We start from the raw sequence: 21,714 nt of genomic DNA, 5'->3' as shown, positions 1-21,714 counted from the left end.
AGAAAGAAAATTACTGGTAAATTTCTAAAATAAATGTCTCTATTTCACGTGCAAAAAATAAATGGGAAGGGCTGATCTAGAGAAACCATGGCTCATTCCTATTTATACTCACAAATGCACAAATAACTTTAAACTTATAAATGCAGCATTTCTGAAGAACAAAGTATCAAATGTTCTACGGGGGAAGGTCAAGCGGTCTCCACTGGCAATGCCTGCTTGTCCCCAAGCAAGGTCTGCAGGCTTTGAGGAGCCATTCACGCCCTTAGCAAAGGGGAGTGAGGGTCTCCGAGGAATTCCGGGAGCCCCACTCCCCTCTCTCCTCTCCCAAGCACGGAGAAGGACTGATTTAGAGGCCAGGGCACGTGGGTCTGCCCGAAGCTTGCGTCTTGCTGAGTCCCTGGCACTCCCCTGGGCTGCTTGCCCATCTGTGGGAATGTCCACAGTGCTTTCAGCTGGTTTGAGCAGCCGATTTCCAACGCAAGTCACAGACAAGACAAACTGTGGGGCTAGAGTGAAAACAGTAATTCAAGGTGGGGGGGACTCCCGTTTGTTTGTGTTTATAACATTCATTGGCCTCAAACACACTACCTTAAAAAAGGTTCTCTTTCTTAGTATGGAAAACAGACAATGACACTTTCACTAGACTAATTTATCTGAAACTAAGAGAATTCTGAAGTTCTAAGGTTTAGAATGTACCAATATTCTCTTTAATAAAATGTATCCAAAATGAGGAGGGAAAGCTTATAATTATACCAGTTAGACCTTACCTAGAAAGAATTAATCAGATTGCATTTTAGTCTTAGAAAGTATTACCACTGTATTTCTACCCTGTGCTGGTTTGCAACTATCATGGACCTGAGAAAAGCCATGTTTCAATCCTAATCCAATCTTGTGGGGCCAGACCTATTGTTTAGGGTGGGAAACCTTGATTAGATTACTCCCAGGGAGATGTGGCATGCCCAATTGTGGGTGTGGCCTTTTTAACTTGTTGGTGATGTGACCCCCACCCATTCAAGTTGGGTCTTGATTTCATTAAAGGGGAAACATGTTGGAGAAGCTCAGAGCCAACACAAGATTCAGAAGTTTGGTGATGGGGAAAGAAAACACCAACCTCTCTACCTGCACAAGAAGACCTGCAGTGTAGGTCTGCAGACAAAGTAGACAAAGGAAGTAGGACCAACCACGAAAACGCCACCTCATGGGAAGGAAGAGAAAACCCAAATGTGCGACAAGCGCTCTCTGCCACTCCTGTAAACTGCGCCTGGAGAAGCCAGCATGGAGCTAAGAGGACACTTTTGAAATGGGCATTTGCTGAGTCCATAAAAGACTTCCTGACTTCCACACAGGGCTGGTTCCAAGCGCACAATATTTACAGTGTCCTCAGCGAGTCCCAATGCCGTGTGTGGTAGTTAGAGTCAGATGTCAACTTGGCCAGGTGAAGGTGCCTAGTTCTGTTGCTGTGGATATGAGTCAATGGCATGTGAACCTCATCTGTTGCTCATTACATCTGCAGTCGGCTAGGAGGCGTGCCTGCTGCAATGAATGATGCTTGACTTAATTTATCGCTGGTGCGTAAATGAGAGAGCTCAATGTAGCACAGCCCAAGCAGCTCAGCATTCCTTATTTCAACACTCGCAGCTCAGCCCAGGCCTTTGGAGGTGCAGAAAGGAATCACCCCAGGGAAAGATGTTGGAACCCAGAGGCCTGGAGAGAAGACCAGCAGAGATCACCCTGAGCCTTCCCACGTAAGAAAGAACTTCAGTTGAAAGCTGCCTTTCCTCTGAAGAACTAACAAAATAAATCCCCTTTTATTAAAGGCCAATCTGTCTCTGGTGTGTTGCATTCCCGCGGCTAGCAAACCAGAACACTGTGTTCCTAGCATGGGAGAAGGTGTTCCACTTCAGACTCTCATGTCCTTTCCTTCTGACTCTATTTCCTTCTGACTCTACTGTGCTCACCGCCAGCCAGGCCCACCGGGCAGAGCCGCTGCCTCCAGAATGCCACCTACCGGGGAGGACATGAGCCTCTACTTCTGTTTATTCCATTTCTTCATAATGAGCAAGTTCAGGGATTACTCATAGAATTGAAGGATTAATTTTAAAAATAAGCCAACCCCTTTTGTTCCTAAGAAATAGTATCAGAAATAGGCATCGGGGCTAAAACCTATGGTACCACATATCTTAAGGACAAATAGAACTTAAAAGTCTAAAATATCACCTAGCAGGACACTGAAAAAGGGAAGACAATGCCAACTGCCAGTAAACATTCAATGCAATGATTTCAAATCTTTGGGGGGGAATTAAAAGTGTTTCCAAGTGATTTCTGAGGAGCTAAACAAGAAGCAAGTTCTCCAACACAAAAGAGCAAAAAAAAGTCCTTCAACGCAAAGGAATTTTAAAAAAAATGCACAAAGAAGTTAGACAATTGAGGAACATCATCAAGTCTTGGAGCCAGGACACAAAAGAACACATGTAAAATAGCCAAACACTGTAAATCTCCTGCACTAATAACCAAAAAAGTACCTAAACGTGTAGACACAGGTGTCTGGTGTGGGCTCTTGAAGGCAACACATACCCACCTGGTTTCAGGAAGGTCTTGGCCTGTGACCACACCCAGCCGTACCTGAGCTGGACGCGGCCATGCCCTCCCTTACCTGAGCTGGAGCCCATAACCGCAAGCTTCTCTGCTTCAGCCTGATACTTTCTCTTTAATCTCCATATTGAGAACACAGGCATGTGTTCCATCCTAGAACACCCTTTTAGGAATCAAGTATAATCTCCGAACTCATCTTTACTTGTAAATTTCCCTACTACACCTCAGGTCCAAAGTTGAAAACACAAGGGGGTTCTGTTGAAAAGAAGGAAATATTTAATCCAGCAGTTCTCGACCTCAGCACAGTTGAGGTTTGGGCCGGAAAATTCATCCCCATGGGAGCTGTCCTGCAGGCTTCCTAGCAGCAGCCGTGCCTCTTCCTGCCGGGTGCCAGGGGCCCAACGTCCACTGTGGGGGGCAAAAGCGCCCCTGGTGGAGAAGCACTGATAATCCAAACCCTGGCGCATAACAAAATGTCGAAAGCAACGGAGAAGGGAAATTCTGGTTCCTAAAGCAAGACACACGGACCACTGAGGACAGCTACTGGTCAGAGACCCACGAAGTTCAGAGTCAAAAAGACCAGGCTTTGCTCGATGCCCTCCTCCTAATTCATCATCCATTCTAATGAGCTGTCAGTCTAGAAGTACAGAGAAAACCCTTTCCCACCATCACCCCCTCCCTGCAATGTATAAGCCCCCCCCATCTTCATTCTTCCACAGGACGTTTGCTGGAACTGTCCACTGCTCCTGGGTGACACAGAGTCCCTCCACATCTGCACATCTTGCTGGGTCCCTTCCCTGCTGATCTGCACAACTCCCATGGGATCAGGGAGTGGTACAAACACACACACATGCATTTACACATATGCATATGTATGCACATATATCTATGCACATATGCACATACATAAACACATACTTGTACACATATGCATATACACACACATGCACATGCATACATGCATAAATGTACATATATATATAAGTCAGACTGCACATCCAAATCAACATTACCAAGCTCACTTCACTTACTGAAAAATATTTACTGAATGCCTTTTCAGTGCCAGGCACTGTTCTGGATGTATATTTTGGGATACATCAGTGAAAAGAAAAAAACGTCCAAGATCCCTGACTGATGGAATAAAGACAGACCCAGGTCTGGAGGAGTGGGGGGCAGCGATTCCTTCTGCATCCAGGTCTTCCTTCCAGACCCCAGCTGACCAGGAAGCTCCATTTCTCATCTCCCTCCCAGGAAGGAGGCATTGTTCCCTGGCATTCACTTTCGCCACTTCCTCCTTATCTGTCCTTTGGTTATCCTTTCCTGACGGACTTCACCGCTGCCTGCCTCACTTGTTGACGTTTTCAGATATCGCACAGCTTCCTACCTCTGAATTTCCGTGTCCTTCAAACTACTCGTTTTCCCAACCTGGCCCTATGTGCCCTGGCCTCGTTCAGATTTTCAACTCGAAATGTCTAAGACCTTAACAGAAACTGGTTCAGAGATTTGAGTCTCTGCTCCTGCCCAGGCTACTTTGAGATTGCCCACTAACTTACCACCACAAGGTAATGGCAGGATTTGCATCCCAGAAACACTATTCTGAACATTTTTAAGCAACTTTCTCTTATTTTTATGGCCCAGTTTACCCCTAGCAAACCTTTTCTGCAAGACATAATGAAATTAATGTGCTGCCCAGCACATTAAAATATCTTTGCTAAGCAAGTTATAAATCCCTCCTTAAGAACACAATAAATGCAAATTTTAAAAGAATGCCAAACACTCAAATCTGTAAAGTAACTGAAAGATTCAGACATGATAATTACGATTTTACACTGTAATAGACTTGAATTCCCAGTGGCCTCTGGGTGTACCTCAAAAGTTCTGAGCTTGGGGAGAATTTCTTCAAGCAGATGCACTTCTTTGGAAACCTCGAGCTTCAGTTTGTTCCACTTTCCCTGGGCATCATCACATTCTTGCTTGTACTTCTTTCCTACATGAGGAGTGGCATTCTTCTCCAAAACCTTTGTTTCTTCTACAAGTTCATCTAATAAAGGTTTTTGATTCTCAAGGATTTCATCAAGAGCCTGGAAAAAAGTGTTAGAAAATTTAAAATATGTACAATTCATCCGTACAGATAAAACAATACGGGTAATCAAAGCAGGCAAAATTCACTTTTTACCAAAAAAGGAATGTGAAGAACTCATGAAAAATTAGCATAATAGAAAAGTTAAAGATTTCCCTTTATTATTTAAGTATAGGCCATATGTAACACACTCTGTGCCCTAAAAGTCATAGAACTAAGAACAAGGTGGTCCAAGGTTGATTTGTTTTTTCCATTGAAATTGTACAGAGCCACAAAACTGCTAAAATCAAAGACCAGAGAAAGCAGATTATATTCCTCACTGTACTAAAGATATTTTAACAGGTTGAGAATTTGGGGCTAGTTATAATAGTAAGTCTTCTTTCATTAAAAAGGTATTCATTAATGGCAACTAAAAGAGTCAAATATCTAGGAATAAATTTAGCCAAGGATGTAAAGGACTTGTACATGGAAAACTACAAAACACTACTGAAAGAAATCAAAGAAGACCTAAATAAATGGAAGGACATTCCATACTCAAGGATTGAAAAATTAAATATTGTTACAATGCCAATTCTACCCAAAGCTATTTACAGAATCAACACAATATCAAACAAAATTCTAACAGCCTGCTTTGCAGAAATGAAAAAGCCAATCATCAAATTTATATGGAAGGGTAAGAGGCCCCAAATAGCTAAAATCATCTTGAAAAAGAAGGTAGTAGAAGGACTCACGTGTCTTGATTTTAAAATTTATTGCAAAAAAAGCTATAGTAATCAAAATAGTATGGCCCTGGCACAAGAAAAGACATATAGAACAAAGGAATCAAACTGAAAGTTCAGGAATTGTCCTTCATATCTCCATGCCATACCTTTTGACAAGGGTGCAGAGTCCACTCAACTGGGAAAGAACAGTCTCTTCAACAAATGGGGCAGGGAAACCAGATATCCACAAGAGAAAGTATGAAGACAAACCCCTACCTCACACCATATACAAAAATCAACTCAAAATGGATCCCTAACCTAAATATAAGTAACATAACTATAAAATTTCTTAAAAGAAAACATATGGAAGCATGTTTAGGACTGCTGTTAGGCAGTGATTTCTTAGACTTCACACCAAAAGCAAGCAACAAAAGAAAAAAAAAAGATATGGGATTTCATAAAAATTACAAACTTTTGCATACCAAAGAATTTCACCTTGAAAATTAAAAAAAAAAAAAAAAAAACACCCACACAACAGGAGAAAATATTTGGAAATATCCAATAAGGGTTTCATATCCAGAATATATGACAAAATCCTACAACTCAGCAACAACAGAACACAACCCAGTTAAAAATGGGCAAAAGACTTGATTAGAAATTTTTCCAAAGAAGATATACAAATGGCCAAAACACATGGAAAGAAGTTTAATATCATTAGCCATTAGGAAGTACAAATCAAAACCACAATGAGATACCATTTCACACCCACTAAAATGGCTATTGAAAAATGGGAAATGTGTTGGAGAGGATATGAAGAAACAGGGACACTTATTTATTTTTGGTGGGAATGTAAAATGGCATAACTACTGTGGAAGGCAGTTTGGCAGCTAGAAAATTAAGTATAGAATTACCATAGGACCTGGCAATCCCACTTCTAGGTGTACACCTAAAAGACTTGAAAACAGGGACTCAAACAGACGTTTGCACACTGATGTTCACAGTGGCACTATCCACAGTTGTCACAAGCTGGAAGCATGCCAACCCATCAGGAGAGAAATGGGGAAGCAGACCGTGGTGTGTGCGCGCAATGGAACAGTTAGCCCTAAAGGGAACGCTCTGCAAGGTATCATGGGGAGTGAAATAAGCCAGACACAAAAGGATAAACGCCTCGATGTCACTGTTTGGAATAAATAAAAAATGCAATTTCACAGAGCCAGCGAGTAGGTGGGGACAGGGGACGGGGAGTTAACGTGTACTCGGTAAGGAGCTTCAGTGTGGGGTGACAGGAAGTTTTCATAATGGACAGAGTTAGGAATGCAATTAATAGCACCGGTGTGTATATCTGAAACAGATTAATGGGACATTTTACATTGAATATATGCTACCAGAATAAAAATTTTTAAAACAACATAGGACTGTACAATACAACGAACCCCAATATAAACCATGAACTACAATTAATAGTATAATTAAAATAGATTTGTTTCATTAATTGTAACAAATATACCACATGAGTGCAAAATGTTAATAACAGGAAAAACTGCATATGCTGGGATAGACTGTGGGAGCTCTGTACTTTCCACATGATTTTTCTGAAAACCTACAATTTCCCTAATTAAAAAGAAAAAGAATTTACTAATTTGCTTTTCTTTAGCCCAGGTCCTATATTAGAGTCACTAACCCTCACATTATAAGAACAAATGACCTTTAAAGAAAACTAGATATCTGAAAAAGCCTTTCTAAATGCCATACGGCGTGAAGATCAGAAAGGGCCCTGGGATCCGATGCCAACACGCATTACCTTTCTCTCCTGCAGGGCCTTTTCCACCTTTTCAGAGTCACTCAAGGCATTCAGGGAAGTCTGGGCTTTATTTTCCAGATCAGTTAGCGAATCTTGCAGCGTTTTCAATGTTTCTAAGTAGGCCTGTCCAGGCTGACTCTTCAGTTCTGTTTGTTTAAAAATACTTCATTTGAGAAAATGACGTTAGGGCCCTACCATCAGTTTGTATACCATTAATCTTTTGTATATAATAACTGAATTTTAACATGTAATACCATAGAACCCAAAATTAAAATTTAAACATTTCAGTTAATAAAGCAGATCACTCCATAGTAATTTCTGAGGATCAGACAGCTGTCTCCTTCCTGCCGGCACTGATGCATGAGCTCTGAATGCGCCCGCTACATTCCTCTCAAGTTCATTATGGGGAGACATCTCTCTGAGGGTGGAGCTGAACAACGGGCCTTTGTCTCACTGAGTTCATGGGCAAGGACCACCCGCCGTCTAAGAGGTGGACGCTGTACCAGACGGACCAGAGAGGGCAGGTGGGTCAGCAAAGGTCAGGCACACCAAGAGCAGGGTTGACAGAGCCCACCCCAACCGCACCTGTGTCAGCCCTTTGCGGGGGTGGGGGTGGGGGTGAGGGTGGAGGGGGAAACCGCACAGCACCACTGCCTGGAAGGAGGCTGGTTCATCTAAGGCACAGAGGGGTGAACCAACCCACCACAAGCTAAGAAACTGCACAACCTGCCTAGGATTCCGTGAAAAACAAAGCCTATTTTGTAATTTGAGAGAGGTGCTTTCGACCGTGCAGTCCTCGGTCCAGTTTATCTACGCCCAGGGAGCCCAGAGCACGGTGCTCGCATGCGGTTCCAGACTCATGTGTCTACCACGCACACAGGTGCTTCTGGTCGTCATGCAATGAACTGGGCTGCACGCAGGGCGTGGGTCAATCTGCAGCTTTGGAGCATGCATGGCCCATAACACTGCGTATTCCAACACGATTCCTGGCTTAAAGAGTAGCTAAGGAGAAAAAGAACGTAGTGCAGTGGCAATGATCTATCAAAACCTTTGACAGGCAACTTTCCAAAAACAGGTTCGTTCCAAAAGTCAGAAATCTCTAAGAAGTTTTCAGATTCTGAAAGAGGAAGGTGATTTCTTTTAAAAGAGTGGCGGGTGCTCCTAAGAGCTGAACTGTATTAAGCAAAGGGAAGTGTTTGCTCTCTTCACTGGTAAGGTATCAGACAGCCTCCTTCAGGCAAAGGGAGAACAAGAAAGGATTAACTGCTGAGAACTTGTTGGTTCCTATTAACATGAGCATGGGAAAGCTGTCTGCATTTTTAGCAACAAGTGTGAACCCAAAAGGAGAATGTCCTTGGAACAAAACAAGCCAGTCTGCATGGGAGCAATTTCAATAAGGCAAACTGAGAGGAGCGGGGAGGGGGTGGGGATCTGGAAGGGGGCAAGCGGGTTTACCGTCCTCCAGCTGTCGCTGGCGACCCTCCAGCGCCTGCTGCACAGCCCGGAAGCGGCCCAGGACGCGCTCAAGGCCCTCCTGGATGAAACGCGGGGCCCCGGGCCGAGCCCTCAGTGCGGAGCAGCTGGACTGCGCCGTCTCGATGGCAGGCTGCAGGCCGAGGAGGTGGGCCAGCTCCCGCTAGGAAAGAGGAGACACCGTCACCGCGGGATGCTGCAGGGCAGCCTGGAGAAACCCACGCAGGACGAACCTGGGGTGTACGGGCCAGGAGGCCCCTGCGGAAGCACAGGGCCGGGCAGGGAGCTCGCGCGTGGCCACCCACACAGATCCTTACCTGGCAGGAGTCCCTCAAACCCGGCAGGGTCCGCGGGGAAGCTTCCGGAGAGGCAGCGTGCTCTACCCGCGCCTCCGTCTTCTCGATGGCCTCTTCCAGCTCGCCAAGCTGCTTAAAGTAGACATTGATTTCTTCCTGCAGCTGGACCTTTTTTGCCAGATCTTCCAAATGCTGAGATACGCTCCTCCACTCGGATGCAACCTTCTCCAGAACCCGGTTCAGTTCCTCTGTAGGCAGGCCCTCTGCACAAGCGGGAAAAGTAAGCAAACACACCACGCATCGTTAACAGAACTGCGCTGAACCTGTCACAAATGCCCCAACACATTCCGAAGAAGGAGGCAGTGACAGACACAACATTCACCCCGAAGTCCCCCTTAACACACTGGCAAGAACTGGTGGTGATGCCTCAAAAACGATGCTGTTTTGAATTTCTGAACAAGGCAGGGGCAGGGGTTTTAACCAGTGGCCCAGGAGTGCTGTGGCCAACAGTCCCCTTCAGAAGCGATGGGCCTTTTCTAGGGAGGTTCCATCTGTTATAAACTGAGGCACACCCCACAAAGTCATGTTCAGGTCCCAACCCTGCCCTATGGGTTGAGCCCTTTGAAATAAGACCTTTGAAGATGAGATTATTTGAGACAAGGTCAAACCGACTCAGGCTGGACCCCGATCCAGGATGACCAGAGGCCGCTCATGCAGAGGGAATCTGGACACAGAATGGGGAGCCAGGTGGTGAGAGCACCCCCAGAATGCTGTGGCCATTGGAGGAAGCAGGCATCTGCCTTTCAGCTCCCAGAACCCAGAGACCCTAAAGCTCTATGCATGAGAGTCAGCCACAGCTCCCTCTTCCAGCAGCCCCTGTAAACCGAGCTGCTGCCCCCAAGTACTGCACGCGGCCAGCTCAGCCTGTGCCAGTAAAGAAAACCAAAGGCCTGGGCTCACCCAGGGCGTCCAGCCTTGGAAGGAAGACCCTGGGCAGTGGAAAGGAGACAGCTGGCCAGAGCCACAGGACGGCAGCCCAAACCTTTTGTGGCCACTTATGCGACCATACAAATTGCAAAATGAATTGCAAGGATCTCACTGCTGCTAAGCAACCGGGTGAGTGCTGGATCTGAACACGGACAGATCTGTCAAATTCTAACTTCGTAAGCACATCCCTAAAAAAACATTATTTTTATTATTGCATCTTATACATTTGTCTCATATTTTCGGTAGAGAATGTTCTTAGAAACAACAGACTTACATATGACAATAAGCTTTGTTTATGGTCCTTCCTGCAGTGTAAAATACCACCTAATCCTTTAAAATAACAAGGTTTGGGAAATCTGCAAAGGAATGTTTATATTTTGAGGAGAACATGCATGTGGAAAGGCTGGGCTAAACATTTGTACTATTTGAGTAGGAGAGTGGAAAAACAATTCTGCTTTATAAACATATGCACTTAAAATGCAGGGCAATGGGATCACTATGAAAAAAATAGCACGTAAAACAAAAGGTCATTTAGGAGCATCTGACCGTACAACTTTAAAAATTTCTATGACACAGTGTACCCATTGAAAATTACAAATGCAACCATGTGGAAGGAATCTGAATGTCTCCCTCATGCTAGCTGCTGGGGCTCACCATCCACCTTCAGAGAGGGACAGGACATCAGGCCTGGCAAAACATCAAAACCACTGTGCATTCATCCTCAAAGTGGTGACAACAAGGCAGGCCCCTACTTCCTGACTAATGCTCCCAGCAGCGGGGAGAATGAGCTCCTACAACCCATTACCAATCCGTGTGGGCAAAGGAATACACTGGCCTTTCCAACAGCCACATCACTTATATGGTGGGGCAATTCGGAGAAACAAGGAAATTAAGCTGATAAATAAAATGTTTGAGGTGGAAAATTAATGCACTCATCTAGAAAACAGGTAAAAAGTGCTCATTTTGTAACTGGAAAGCTGAAGAAACTCCTTTTAGTTCTCTCTCTCCACGATGTATTTAGTTTCTGTCAGTGTTTCATGATTCATTCATTCTGCCGCTCTGAGCCAGTCTTCAGAACCTGAGCCTCCCCTGTTCTAGGCTCAGGATGCTGCAGTGGGCTTTTGCCAGGTACTGAGCCAAGCACAATTTGCAACATAAGAAAGGAAAAAGTGTGCGCTATCTTTTCAAACAATAGTTTTGCTCTCAGAGATCTGGAGTTACAAATTTTCTATTTCTGTGGAACACCCAACTCTTACAAAATGACTTGTCAAAAGCCAAAATCAATGGCACATCATTTTACTATCTAAAAGAGAGAAAATACAACATTCCTGCCAAATCCTCTACTTGACATTACACTTCTGCACATATTATTGGACTCAAGGGAAATGTTTACAAAACACGGAACCAACACCAGAGTCCACAGGTGCAGGGACCTGGGCAGCCCTGGTGGGGGCTGACTCACGAAGCCACAGTGTCCAGAGGTCCAACCCCATTTACTCCATTCCACTGAGGGTCTCTAGGAATCAGGGATCTTGACCAAGAAAAACAGACCACTGAAGCCATGGAAGTCAAATGAAACTGATTATTTCATTTTCTTTCTTAAAAAAGCAATTTTTTGCTATGTGAGACATCACAAAACTTAATTAAAATGCATTAGGCAGGAAAGTTCCATCAGACTGGCCTGTGGTGGTTTTTGATGGAATGAGTTTAAGGGATACAGTGTGTCATGGTTATTTGAACATCTGGTTTACCGAAGAAAGTTCTATGCCTTTCTCAGATGAATCACCTGTCTGGATCATTACATAGCCAGAGTCACCAAATAGCACCCTGGGAAAACCTCTACATTCATTATCAGCACTCCAGGAATTACTTCAAATGTTGGGGGTGGTGGAGTAGAATCAGCCTAACTACATTTAAATTTCTCATCAACTTTTCTGATTTCTAGCAGCAGTAGTGCCCACAGCATCACCACATGCAGGGGGTAAGAGGCGATACTGTAAAATCATAATAATGGATAAAATGGGAAAACAGTCGGGGTAGAAAAAGGAGTTACTTATATTCCCCCACTAACAAAAAGCAAACACTCTCCAAAAAGGAGAAGAGTAAACCCAGACTTTATAGACTCTATTCTTCAGTTTCCTACTCTTATTGCATAAATTTTTAAATAGCAGATGTCTTTGTTGCGTAAATAGAATCCGTTCTCTAATGAGCCCAAGAGAAGGATGACACAACATATAAAAGTTCCCTATAAAATCAGACAAGTGCATATAAGATCACGAAAGTCATTCCTTTCATCCCACCTCTGAAAACTACAAGTCACAATTTCCCCCATTGTGGCAATTAATCACATTCTGGAAACACTTGAGGGCCTGCCTATTCACAGTGAGATTCTCCCCCGAATATAAGCTATACTCAGCCAGGGAGCTTCCTCAGTTTCCAGACGAGCAGGCAAAGAAATGGAGAGGTGACGTAGCCATCCCAAAGACACAAGACCCCAAGGTCCCAGCTACAGAGAGGTAATGCAGCCTGCCCAAGGGCCCGAGACCCCAAGGTCTCCCCATCCGCAGTCTCCGCATCTGCTTCTCTTCTCACCAGCTTCTCCCCCGGTAAAGGCTTCTCCACCAATCTCAGCATGTTAATTCTGCCATGCCTACTAACCACCTACTAAATACCTACTAAATGTTAATTCTGCCATGCCTGTAGTTGATAGTACACAGAATTGTAAAGTTGCCCACATTCATCGAGACAAATTCTAGGTTCCCAGGTCCCCTGAAATGCTCAGGATCAAAGCAAAGAATCCACAGTTGTAACCAGCATGAACCAGTAAGCAAGTTATTATAAAAAGACTCGGTATCTCAAGGGAAATTACAGAATCTCTGAGTTTCTTGGTATCTTCACAGGAATAAGATAAAAATCCAGAAACCAGCAGTGAAGAGGACCAGACTTTGGAATTAACAGACAGAAACATAAAAAAAATAATAATCCTCAATATGCTCAAAAAGATAAAGGAAAATATGGAGAAAGAACTAAAGGATATGAGGCAAAGTATAAATGAACAATATGAGACTATCTTTGAGATTCCCAATATGACCTGCACAGAAATACTGGAATTGAAAACACAATAACTGAAATGAAAAATTTCATAGGTGGTTTTACAACAGCAGACTGGAGGTGGTAGAAAATAGAATCCAAGATCCTGAAGAAAAGACAACCGAAATGAGCTGGACTGAGGGGCAGAAAGAAAAGGAATAGAGCTTAAGAGACATGTGAGACACATCAAACCTAAATATTGGAATTCTGGGAGTCTCAGAAGGAAAAGAAAGAGAGAAAGGAGCAAAAGAAATGTTCAAAGAAATAATAGCAGTAAACTTCCCAAATTTAAGGAAAGGAATAAATTATTATTAAGGAAAAAATAAATATACACATTCAAGAATACTAACAAACCCCAAATGGGATAAATTTTAAGAGAACCATGCCTGGAGACATTAAAATCAAACTATCCAATACAAAAATGAAAGAGAGGTTTCTACAAGCTACAAGAGAAAAACAATGCATCATGAACAATGGAATCTCAATAAGATTAAGTTCTGATTTATCATCAAAACCCACAGAGATTAAAAAACACAGTGAGACAAGATATTTAAAGTGCTGAAAGAAAACAACTGTGAACCAAGAATTTAGTATCTGGTGAGACTTTTCAAAAATAAGGGAGAGACCAGAATGAAGCCTAAGAGTTGCTTCCAAGAAGCTTCTCAGTTGCTCAGACATGACCTCTCTCTAAGCCCAACTCTGTAAGGAAAATCGTTGCCCTCCCCTGTATGTGGTACAAGCCATTCAGGGGTGAAAGTCTCCCTGACTTTGTGGGGTATGATTCCCAGGGATGAGTCTGGCTCTGGCACCATGGGTTCGACAACACCTTCCTGACCAAAAGGGGAAGAGAAGTGTAATAAAATAAGTCATCAGTGGCCAAGAGAAAGCAAATGGAGTCAAGAGGTAATTCTGGAGGCTACTCTTATGCAAGCTTCAGTTAGATAGCGCTAATTGCCATGGTTTGCTAAAACTCCAACCATCACTCCTGTTGACTCTTAAAAACACCTAGAACTTGAACTGAGCCTCTATAAAAGTTCCATGCACTAGGTTTGCCCTCCAGGAACAAAGAATTCCCAGAGCGGTTCCTAGGTCAGATAAATCCTGAAACTCAGAGGGACCAGCCTCTCCAGGACTGTCAATTAATTACATTCCCCTATCCTTTAGTATGCACACACCTTCTCAACATGAAAAATTCAGAACAGCCATTGCCCAAAGATCCCTACGGTTTCGGTGAAGTATTAAAGGAGAAGGAAGAGATACAATAGAGAAAATGGGATTTAACCAATGAGTATGGCTGCAGAATCACTATATTAATATTCCTTCTAGCCTCCAGTGTTTTGGAGCAGCTAGAAGGGAAAATCTGAGATGGCAGAATGGTAACCCATGACAAACTCTGGGATCTGTTCTGTAACTACTTGTTGAAGCCTTCTTTGAAAATTGTTGGTTTTTTTCTTTCTTTCTTTGCTTTGTATATATGTTATATTTTACAATTTAAAAGTTTAAAAAAATAAAAATAGGGAAGAGATTAAGAAATTCTCAAACAACCAAAAGCTGAGGTAGTTCATCATCAGTAGACCTTCCCTACAAGCAATGCTAAAGTGAGTTCTTCAAACTGAAAGGAAAGGACACTAGACAGTGGATCGAACCAGCATATAGAAATAAAGATCTCCAGTAAAGATAACCATATGGGTAATTATAAATTTCAGTACTACTGAATTGTATTTTTTGGTATATAACTCCACTTGTTACAGGTGCTAAAATGTAAATGTATTAAAAGTAATGATAAACCAATAGATTTAGATGCACAAGCTACAAAGATATAATTTGTAACAAGTACAAAAAGAGTGGTGGGTGGAAAAGCATAGGAACAGGTTATGTGCATGTTATTGAAGATACACTGGTGTGAAATCAAATATAATTATTATAGATATAGGATATTAATTTTTAACTCCATAGAAACCGCAAAGAAAATACACAAAAAATATATTCAAAAACAAATGAGAAGGGACACAAAATGGTACAACGCAAAAGACAAAGTAAATATCAAAGTAGGCATTAACAGAAGAATTGAGAGTCAAAAATGGCACAATACAAAAGACAACATAAATATCAAAGACAGCATTAACAGAAGGATTTAGGGTCAAAAGGTATAAAATTTACAAAGACAAAATGGTACAATGGTGGAAGAAGGTCCTTTGTTATCAACAGTTATTTTAAAAGTAAATGGATTAAATTCTCCATTCAAAAGGCAGAGACTGGCAAAATGGATAAGACCTTAAGGCCCAAGGAAGGTGAATCTCATCCTTATAAGACACAAGTAGGTTGAAAACAAAAGGGTGGGAAAAAATAAATTAGGCAAGTAGTAACCACAAGAGAGTTGAGTTACCTACACTAACATCAAATAAAAGAGGCATGAAGTCAAAAATAGTTATGAGGAAAAAATTTAAAAAGATAAAACAAAAAAAACTTAGAAAAAAACAAAAAATGAAAAAAATAGTTATGAGAAACAAAGAAGTTCATTATACATGGACAAAGGTGTCAATTCACAATAAAACATAACAATCATGACTATGTATTCACCTAACAGAAGAATCAAGTAAATACTAACAGGTTTGAAGGGAGAAATGGATAACTTGACATTTAAAGAAGGAGATTTCAATATACCACTTTCAATAATGGAAAGAACATCTAGTCTACACATACAAAACATAAACAATATTCTAAAGCACCTAAACCTAACAGATATAAATAGAACAATTCACACAAAAGCAGCAGAACATATATTCTTCTCTAGTATGCGTGGATCATTCTATAGAATAGATTATATAGTAGGTTACAAAACAAGTCTCAATGAATTCAAAAGTATTGAAATCATACAATGTGTCTTCTCTGAGAACAATGGAATGAAGCTAGGAATCAATAACAGGAAGAAATGGAAAATTCAAAAATATGTGGAAATTAAGCAACATACTCTTAAACAAGCAATGAGTCAAAGAAGAAATCACAAAGGAAATTAGGAAATATCTTAAGGTGGATAAAATTAGAACACAACACACCAAATGTATGGGGTGCAATAAAGACAATGCTGAAAGGAACTAAGTAATTATAATGCTTACATTAAAAAAGAAGAGGCGCCCCGCAGCAGCCGAGCCGCCCGACCTCCCTACCCCCTCTCTTTCTCCGCCGGCCCGCCGCGCGGCGCACGCGCCCCGCAGCAGCCGAGCCGCCCGACCTCCCTACCCCCTCTCTTTCTCCGCCGGCCCGCCGCGCGGCGCACGCGCCCCGCAGCAGCCGAGCCGCCCGACCTCCCTACCCCCTCTCTTTCTCCGCCGGCCCGCCGCGCGGCGCACGCGCCCCGCAGCAGCCGAGCCGCCCGACCTCCCTACCCCCTCTCTTTCTCCGCCGGCCCGCCGCGCGGCGCACGCGCCCCGCAGCAGCCGAGCCGCCCGACCTCCCTACCCCCTCTCTTTCTCCGCCGGCCCGCCGCGCGGCGCACGCGCCCCGCAGCAGCCGAGCCGCCCGACCTCCCTAACCCCTCTCTTTCTCCGCCGGCCCGCCGCGCGGCGCACGCGCCCCGCAGCAGCCGAGCCGCCCGACCTCCCTACCCCCCTCCTCCCCCTCCTGCTCCGGCTGCTCTCCAACCAACACGGTGCCCTCTTCCCCCGCCTTCACTGTGCTCCCCCGCCACCAGCCTCGACAGCCTTGCCGCCCTCACCTTTCCTCCTCCAGAACAACTACTGGGGGAGTGGAGATAATACAGAGCAGCTCCCGGAGCCACGAGGGAGATTAAAGGGACAGCGTACCCCATCCTGGAACGGCTGACTATCTGGGAGAACCAGCTCCGGTGAGATCACCAAGGGGCACGGGCTTTCCTGGGTGGGACAGCAAGCGACCGGAGTCCCTCCCTTCCACCTTCCCAGGCCAGCTGGTAGAATTGGACAGGCGGTCCCCTTAGGCCGCGGCGGCTGGTGCCCCCACCACACGAGGCCCCCCGGAACAACTGAGATAGTTGGGTCGGAAATCCCCAGACTGCGGAGAACAGTGACCGGGGGATCCCTTCCAAACACGTGACTCCCCCGTCGGCTGGGAACAGTGCACTCTCCCGGGCTGCGACAGCTGGCGCCCTCCCGCCACGCTTGGTGCCCCGGGCCGACTAGCTAATTTGGCCGGACGCTCTCCTGTGCTGCGACAGCCGGCGACCCTCCCCGCGTTTGGAACCCCGGGCCGGCTGGCATTCTTCCAAGACGCTTCGGTTGCCGAACCTCCCCTACGGCGAGAGTTTTCCAGAGTTGAGGGACCCACAGCAACTTTCGCTGGTGGAACCCACAGACAGCCGTGTGCCACGTGCGCCACCTACTGGGCAGGATAGAAAGAACAGAACCGAGAGACTGCGCAGAAAAATCTTTCAACCTGTGGGGTCGAACACCCGAGGAAATCTGACTAAATGCCCAGACGCCAGCAGAAGATAACGGATCACGCTCAGAAAATTGAACATATGGCCCAGTCAAACGAAGAAACCAATAGTTCAAATGAGATACAGGAGCTGAAACAACTAATGCTGAATATACGAACAGAAATAGAAAACCTCTTCAAAAACGAAATCGATAAATTGAGGGAGGACATGAAGAAGACATGGGCTGAACATAAAGAAGAAATAGAAAAACTGAAAAAACAAATCACAGAACTTATGGAAGTGAAAGATAAAGTAGAAAAGATGGAAAAAACAATGGATACCTACAATGACAGATTTAAAGAAACAGAAGATAGAATTAGTGATTTGGAGGATGAAACATCTGAACTCCAAAAAGAAACAGAAACTATCCGGAAAAGAATGGAAAAATTTGAACAAGGTATCAGGGAACTCAAGGACAATGTGAAACGTACAAATATACGTGTAGTGGGTATCCCAGAAGGAGAAGAGAAGGGAAAAGGAGGAGAAAAACTAATGGAAGAAATTATTACTGAAAATTTCCCAACTCTTATGAAAGACCTAAAATTACAGATCCAAGAAGTGCAGCGCACCCCAAAGAGATTAGACACAAATAGGCGTTCCCCAAGACACTTACTAGTTAGAATGTCAGAGGTCAAAGAGAAAGAGAGGATCTTGAAGGCAGCGAGAGAAAAACAATCCGTCACATACAAGGGAAACCCAATAAGACTATGTGTAGATTTCTCAGCAGAAACCATGGAAGCTAGAAGACAGTGGGATGATATATTTAAGTTACTAAAAGAGAAAAACTGCCAGCCAAGACTCCTATATCCAGCAAAATTGTCCTTCAAAAATGAGGGAGAAATTAAAACATTCTCAGACAAAAAGTCACTAAGAGAATTTGTGACCAAGAGACCAGCTTTGCAAGAAATACTAAAGGAAGCACTAGAGTCAGATACAAAAAGACAGAAGAGAGAGACATGGAGAAAAGTGTAGAAAGAAGGAAAGACAGATATGATATATATAATACAAAAGGCAAAATGGTAGAGGAAAATATTATCCAAACAGTAATAACTCTAAATGTCAATGGACTGAATTCCCCAATTAAAAGACATAGACTGGCAGAATGGATTAAAAAACAGGATCCTTCTATATGCTGTCTACAGGAAACACATCTTAGACCCAAAGATAAATATAGGTTGAAAGTGAAAGGTTGGGAAAAGATATTTCATGCAAACAACAACCAGAAAAGAGCAGGAGTGGCTATACTAATATCCAACAAATTAGACTTCAAATGTAAAGCAGTTTAAAGAGACAAAGAAGGACACTATATACTAATAAAAGGAACAATTAAACAAGAAGACATAACAATCATAAATATTTACGCACCGAACCAGAATGCCCCAAAATACGTGAGGAATACACTGCAAACACTGAAAAGGGAAATAGACACATATACCATAATAGTTGGAGACTTCAATTCACCACTCTCATCAATGGACAGAACATCTACACAGAGGATCAATAAAGAAATAGAGAACCTGAATACTACTATAAATGAACTTGACTTAACAGACATTTATAGGACATTATATCCCACAACAGCAGGATACACCTTTTTTTCAAGTGCTCATGGATCATTCTCAAAGATAGACCATATGCTGGGTCACAAAGCAAGTCTTAACAAATTTAAAAAGATTGAAATCATACACAACACTTTCTCGGATCATAAAGGAATGAAGTTGGAAATCAATAATAGGCGGAGTGCCAGAAAATTCATAAATACATGGAGGCTCAACAACACACTCTTAAACAACAAGTGGGTCAAAGAAGAAATTGCAAGAGAAATTAGTAAATACCTAGAGGCAAATGAAAATGAAGACACAACATATCAAAACTTATGGGACGCAGCAAAGGCAGTGCTAAGAGGGAAATTTATTGCCCTAAATGCCTTTATCAGAAAAGAAGAAAAGGCAAAAATGCAGGAATTAACTGTCCACTTGGAAGAACTGGAGAAAGAACAGCAAACTAATCCCAAAGCAAGCAAAAGGAAAGAAATAACAAAGATTAGAGCAGAAATAAATGAAATTGAAAACATGAAAACAATAGAGAAAATCAATAAGACCAGAAGTTGGTTCTATGAGAAAATCAACAAGATTGATGGGCCCTTAGCAAGATTGACAAAAAGAAGAAGAGAGAGGATGCAAATAAATAAGATTAGAAATGAAAGAGGAGACATAACTACTGACCTCACAGAAATAAAGGAGGTAATAACAGGATACTATGAACAACTTTACGCTAATAAATACAACAATTTAGAAGAAATGGACAGGTTCCTGGAAAGACAGGAACAACCAACTTTGACTCAAGAAGAAATAGACGACCTCAACAAACCAATCACAAGTAAAGAGATTGAATTAGTTATTCAAAACCTCCCTAAAAAGAAAAGTCCAGGACCAGACGGCTTCACATGTGAATTCTATCAAACATTCCAGAAAGAATTAGTACCTACGCTCCTCAAACTCTTCAACATAATCGAAGTGGAGGGAAAACTACCTAATTCATTCTATGAAGCCAACATCACCCTCATACCAAAACCAGGCAAAGATATTACAAAAAAAGAAAACTACAGACCAATCTCTCTAATGAATACAGATGCAAAAATCCTCAATAAAATTCTAGCAAATCGTATCCAACAACACATTAAAAGAATTATACATCATGACCAAGTAGGATTCATCCCAGGTATGCAAGGATGGTTCAACATAAGAAAATCAATTAATGTAATACACCATATCAACAAATCAAAGCAGAAAAATCACATGATCATCTCAATTGATGCAGAGAAGGCATTTGACAAGATTCAACATCCTTTCCTGCTGAAAACACTTCAAAAGATAGGAATACAAGGGAACTTCCTTAAAATGATAGAGGGAATATATGAAAAACCCACAGCTAATATCATCCTCAATGGGGAAAAATTGAAAACTTTCCCCCTAAGATCAGGAACAAGACAAGGATGTCCACTATCACCACTATTATTCAACATTGTGTTGGAAGTTCTAGCCAGAGCAATTAGGCAAGAAAAAGAAATACAAGGCATCAAAATTGGAAAGGAAGAAGTAAAACTATCACTGTTTGCAGACGATATGATACTATATGTAGAAAACCCAGAAAAATCCACAACAAAATTACTAGAGCTAATAAATGAGTACAGCAAAGTAGCAGGCTACAAGATCAACATTCAAAAATCTGTAGCTTTTCTATACACTAGTAATGAACAAGCTGAGGTAGAAATCAAGAAACGAATCCCATTTACAATCGCAACTAAAAGAATAAAATACCTAGGAATAAATTTAACCAAAGAGACAAAAAACCTATATAAAGAAAACTACAAAAAACTGTTAAAAGAAATCACAGAAGACCTAAATAGATGGAAGGGCGTACCGTGTTCATGGATTGGAAGACTAAATATAGTTAAGATGTCAATCCTACCTAAATTGATTTACAGATTCAATGCAATACCAATCAAAATCCCAACAACATATTTTTCAGAAATAGATAAACCAATAAGCAAATTTATCTGGAAGGGCAGGGTACCCCGAATTGCTAAAAACATCTTGAGGAAAAAAAACGAAGCTGGAGGTCTCGCGCTGCCTGACTTTAAGGCATATTATGAAGCCACAGTGGTCAAAACAGCATGGTATTGGCATAAAGATAGATATATCGACCAATGGAATCGAATAGAGTGCTCAGATATAGACCCTCTCATCTATGGACATTTGATCTTTGATAAGGCAGTCAAGCCAACTCACCTGGGACAGAACAGTCTCTTCAATAAATGGTGCCTAGAGAACTGGATATCCATATGCAAAAGAATGAAAGAAGACCCATCTCTCACACCCTATACAAAAGTTAACTCAAAATGGATCAAAGATCTAAACATTAGGTCTAAGACCATAAAACAGTTAGAGGAAAATGTTGGGAGATATCTTATGGATCTTACAACTGGAGGTGGTTTTATGGACCTTAAACCTAAAGCAAGAACACTGAAGAAGGAAATAAATAAATGGGAGCTTCTCAAAATTAAACACTTTTGTGCATCAGAGAACTTCATCAAGAAAGTAGAAAGACAGCCTACACAATGGGAGACAATATTTGGAAATGACATATCAGATAAGGGTCTAGTATCCAGAATTTATAAAGAGATTATTCAACTCAACAACAAAAAGACAGCCAACCCAATTACAAAATGGGAAAAAGAC

At 42.5% G+C, this 21,714-nt stretch overlaps 1 protein-coding gene across 1 annotated transcript in view; it reads right to left on the bottom strand.

The window, feature by feature from the left end:
• The window catches only part of UTRN (utrophin), a 440,716-nt gene that overhangs the window by 296,224 nt on the left and 122,778 nt on the right, over nt 1–21,714 (bottom strand). Inside the window, exons 20-23 of the mRNA XM_077143388.1 lie at nt 8,965–9,206; nt 8,630–8,810; nt 7,175–7,320; nt 4,461–4,673 (exon numbers count right to left, since the gene is read on the bottom strand). Coding sequence (XP_076999503.1) covers nt 4,461–4,673; nt 7,175–7,320; nt 8,630–8,810; nt 8,965–9,206 — 782 coding nt within the window. The remainder of the gene's footprint in view (nt 1–4,460; nt 4,674–7,174; nt 7,321–8,629; nt 8,811–8,964; nt 9,207–21,714) is intronic.

This window comes from Tamandua tetradactyla, chromosome 25 (assembly GCF_023851605.1).
Source record: "Tamandua tetradactyla isolate mTamTet1 chromosome 25, mTamTet1.pri, whole genome shotgun sequence".
NCBI classification, from domain to species: Eukaryota; Metazoa; Chordata; class Mammalia; order Pilosa; family Myrmecophagidae; genus Tamandua; species Tamandua tetradactyla.
Note: the sequence above shows the minus strand (reverse complement) of the source record. Positions and strands in the feature narration are given on the sequence as shown.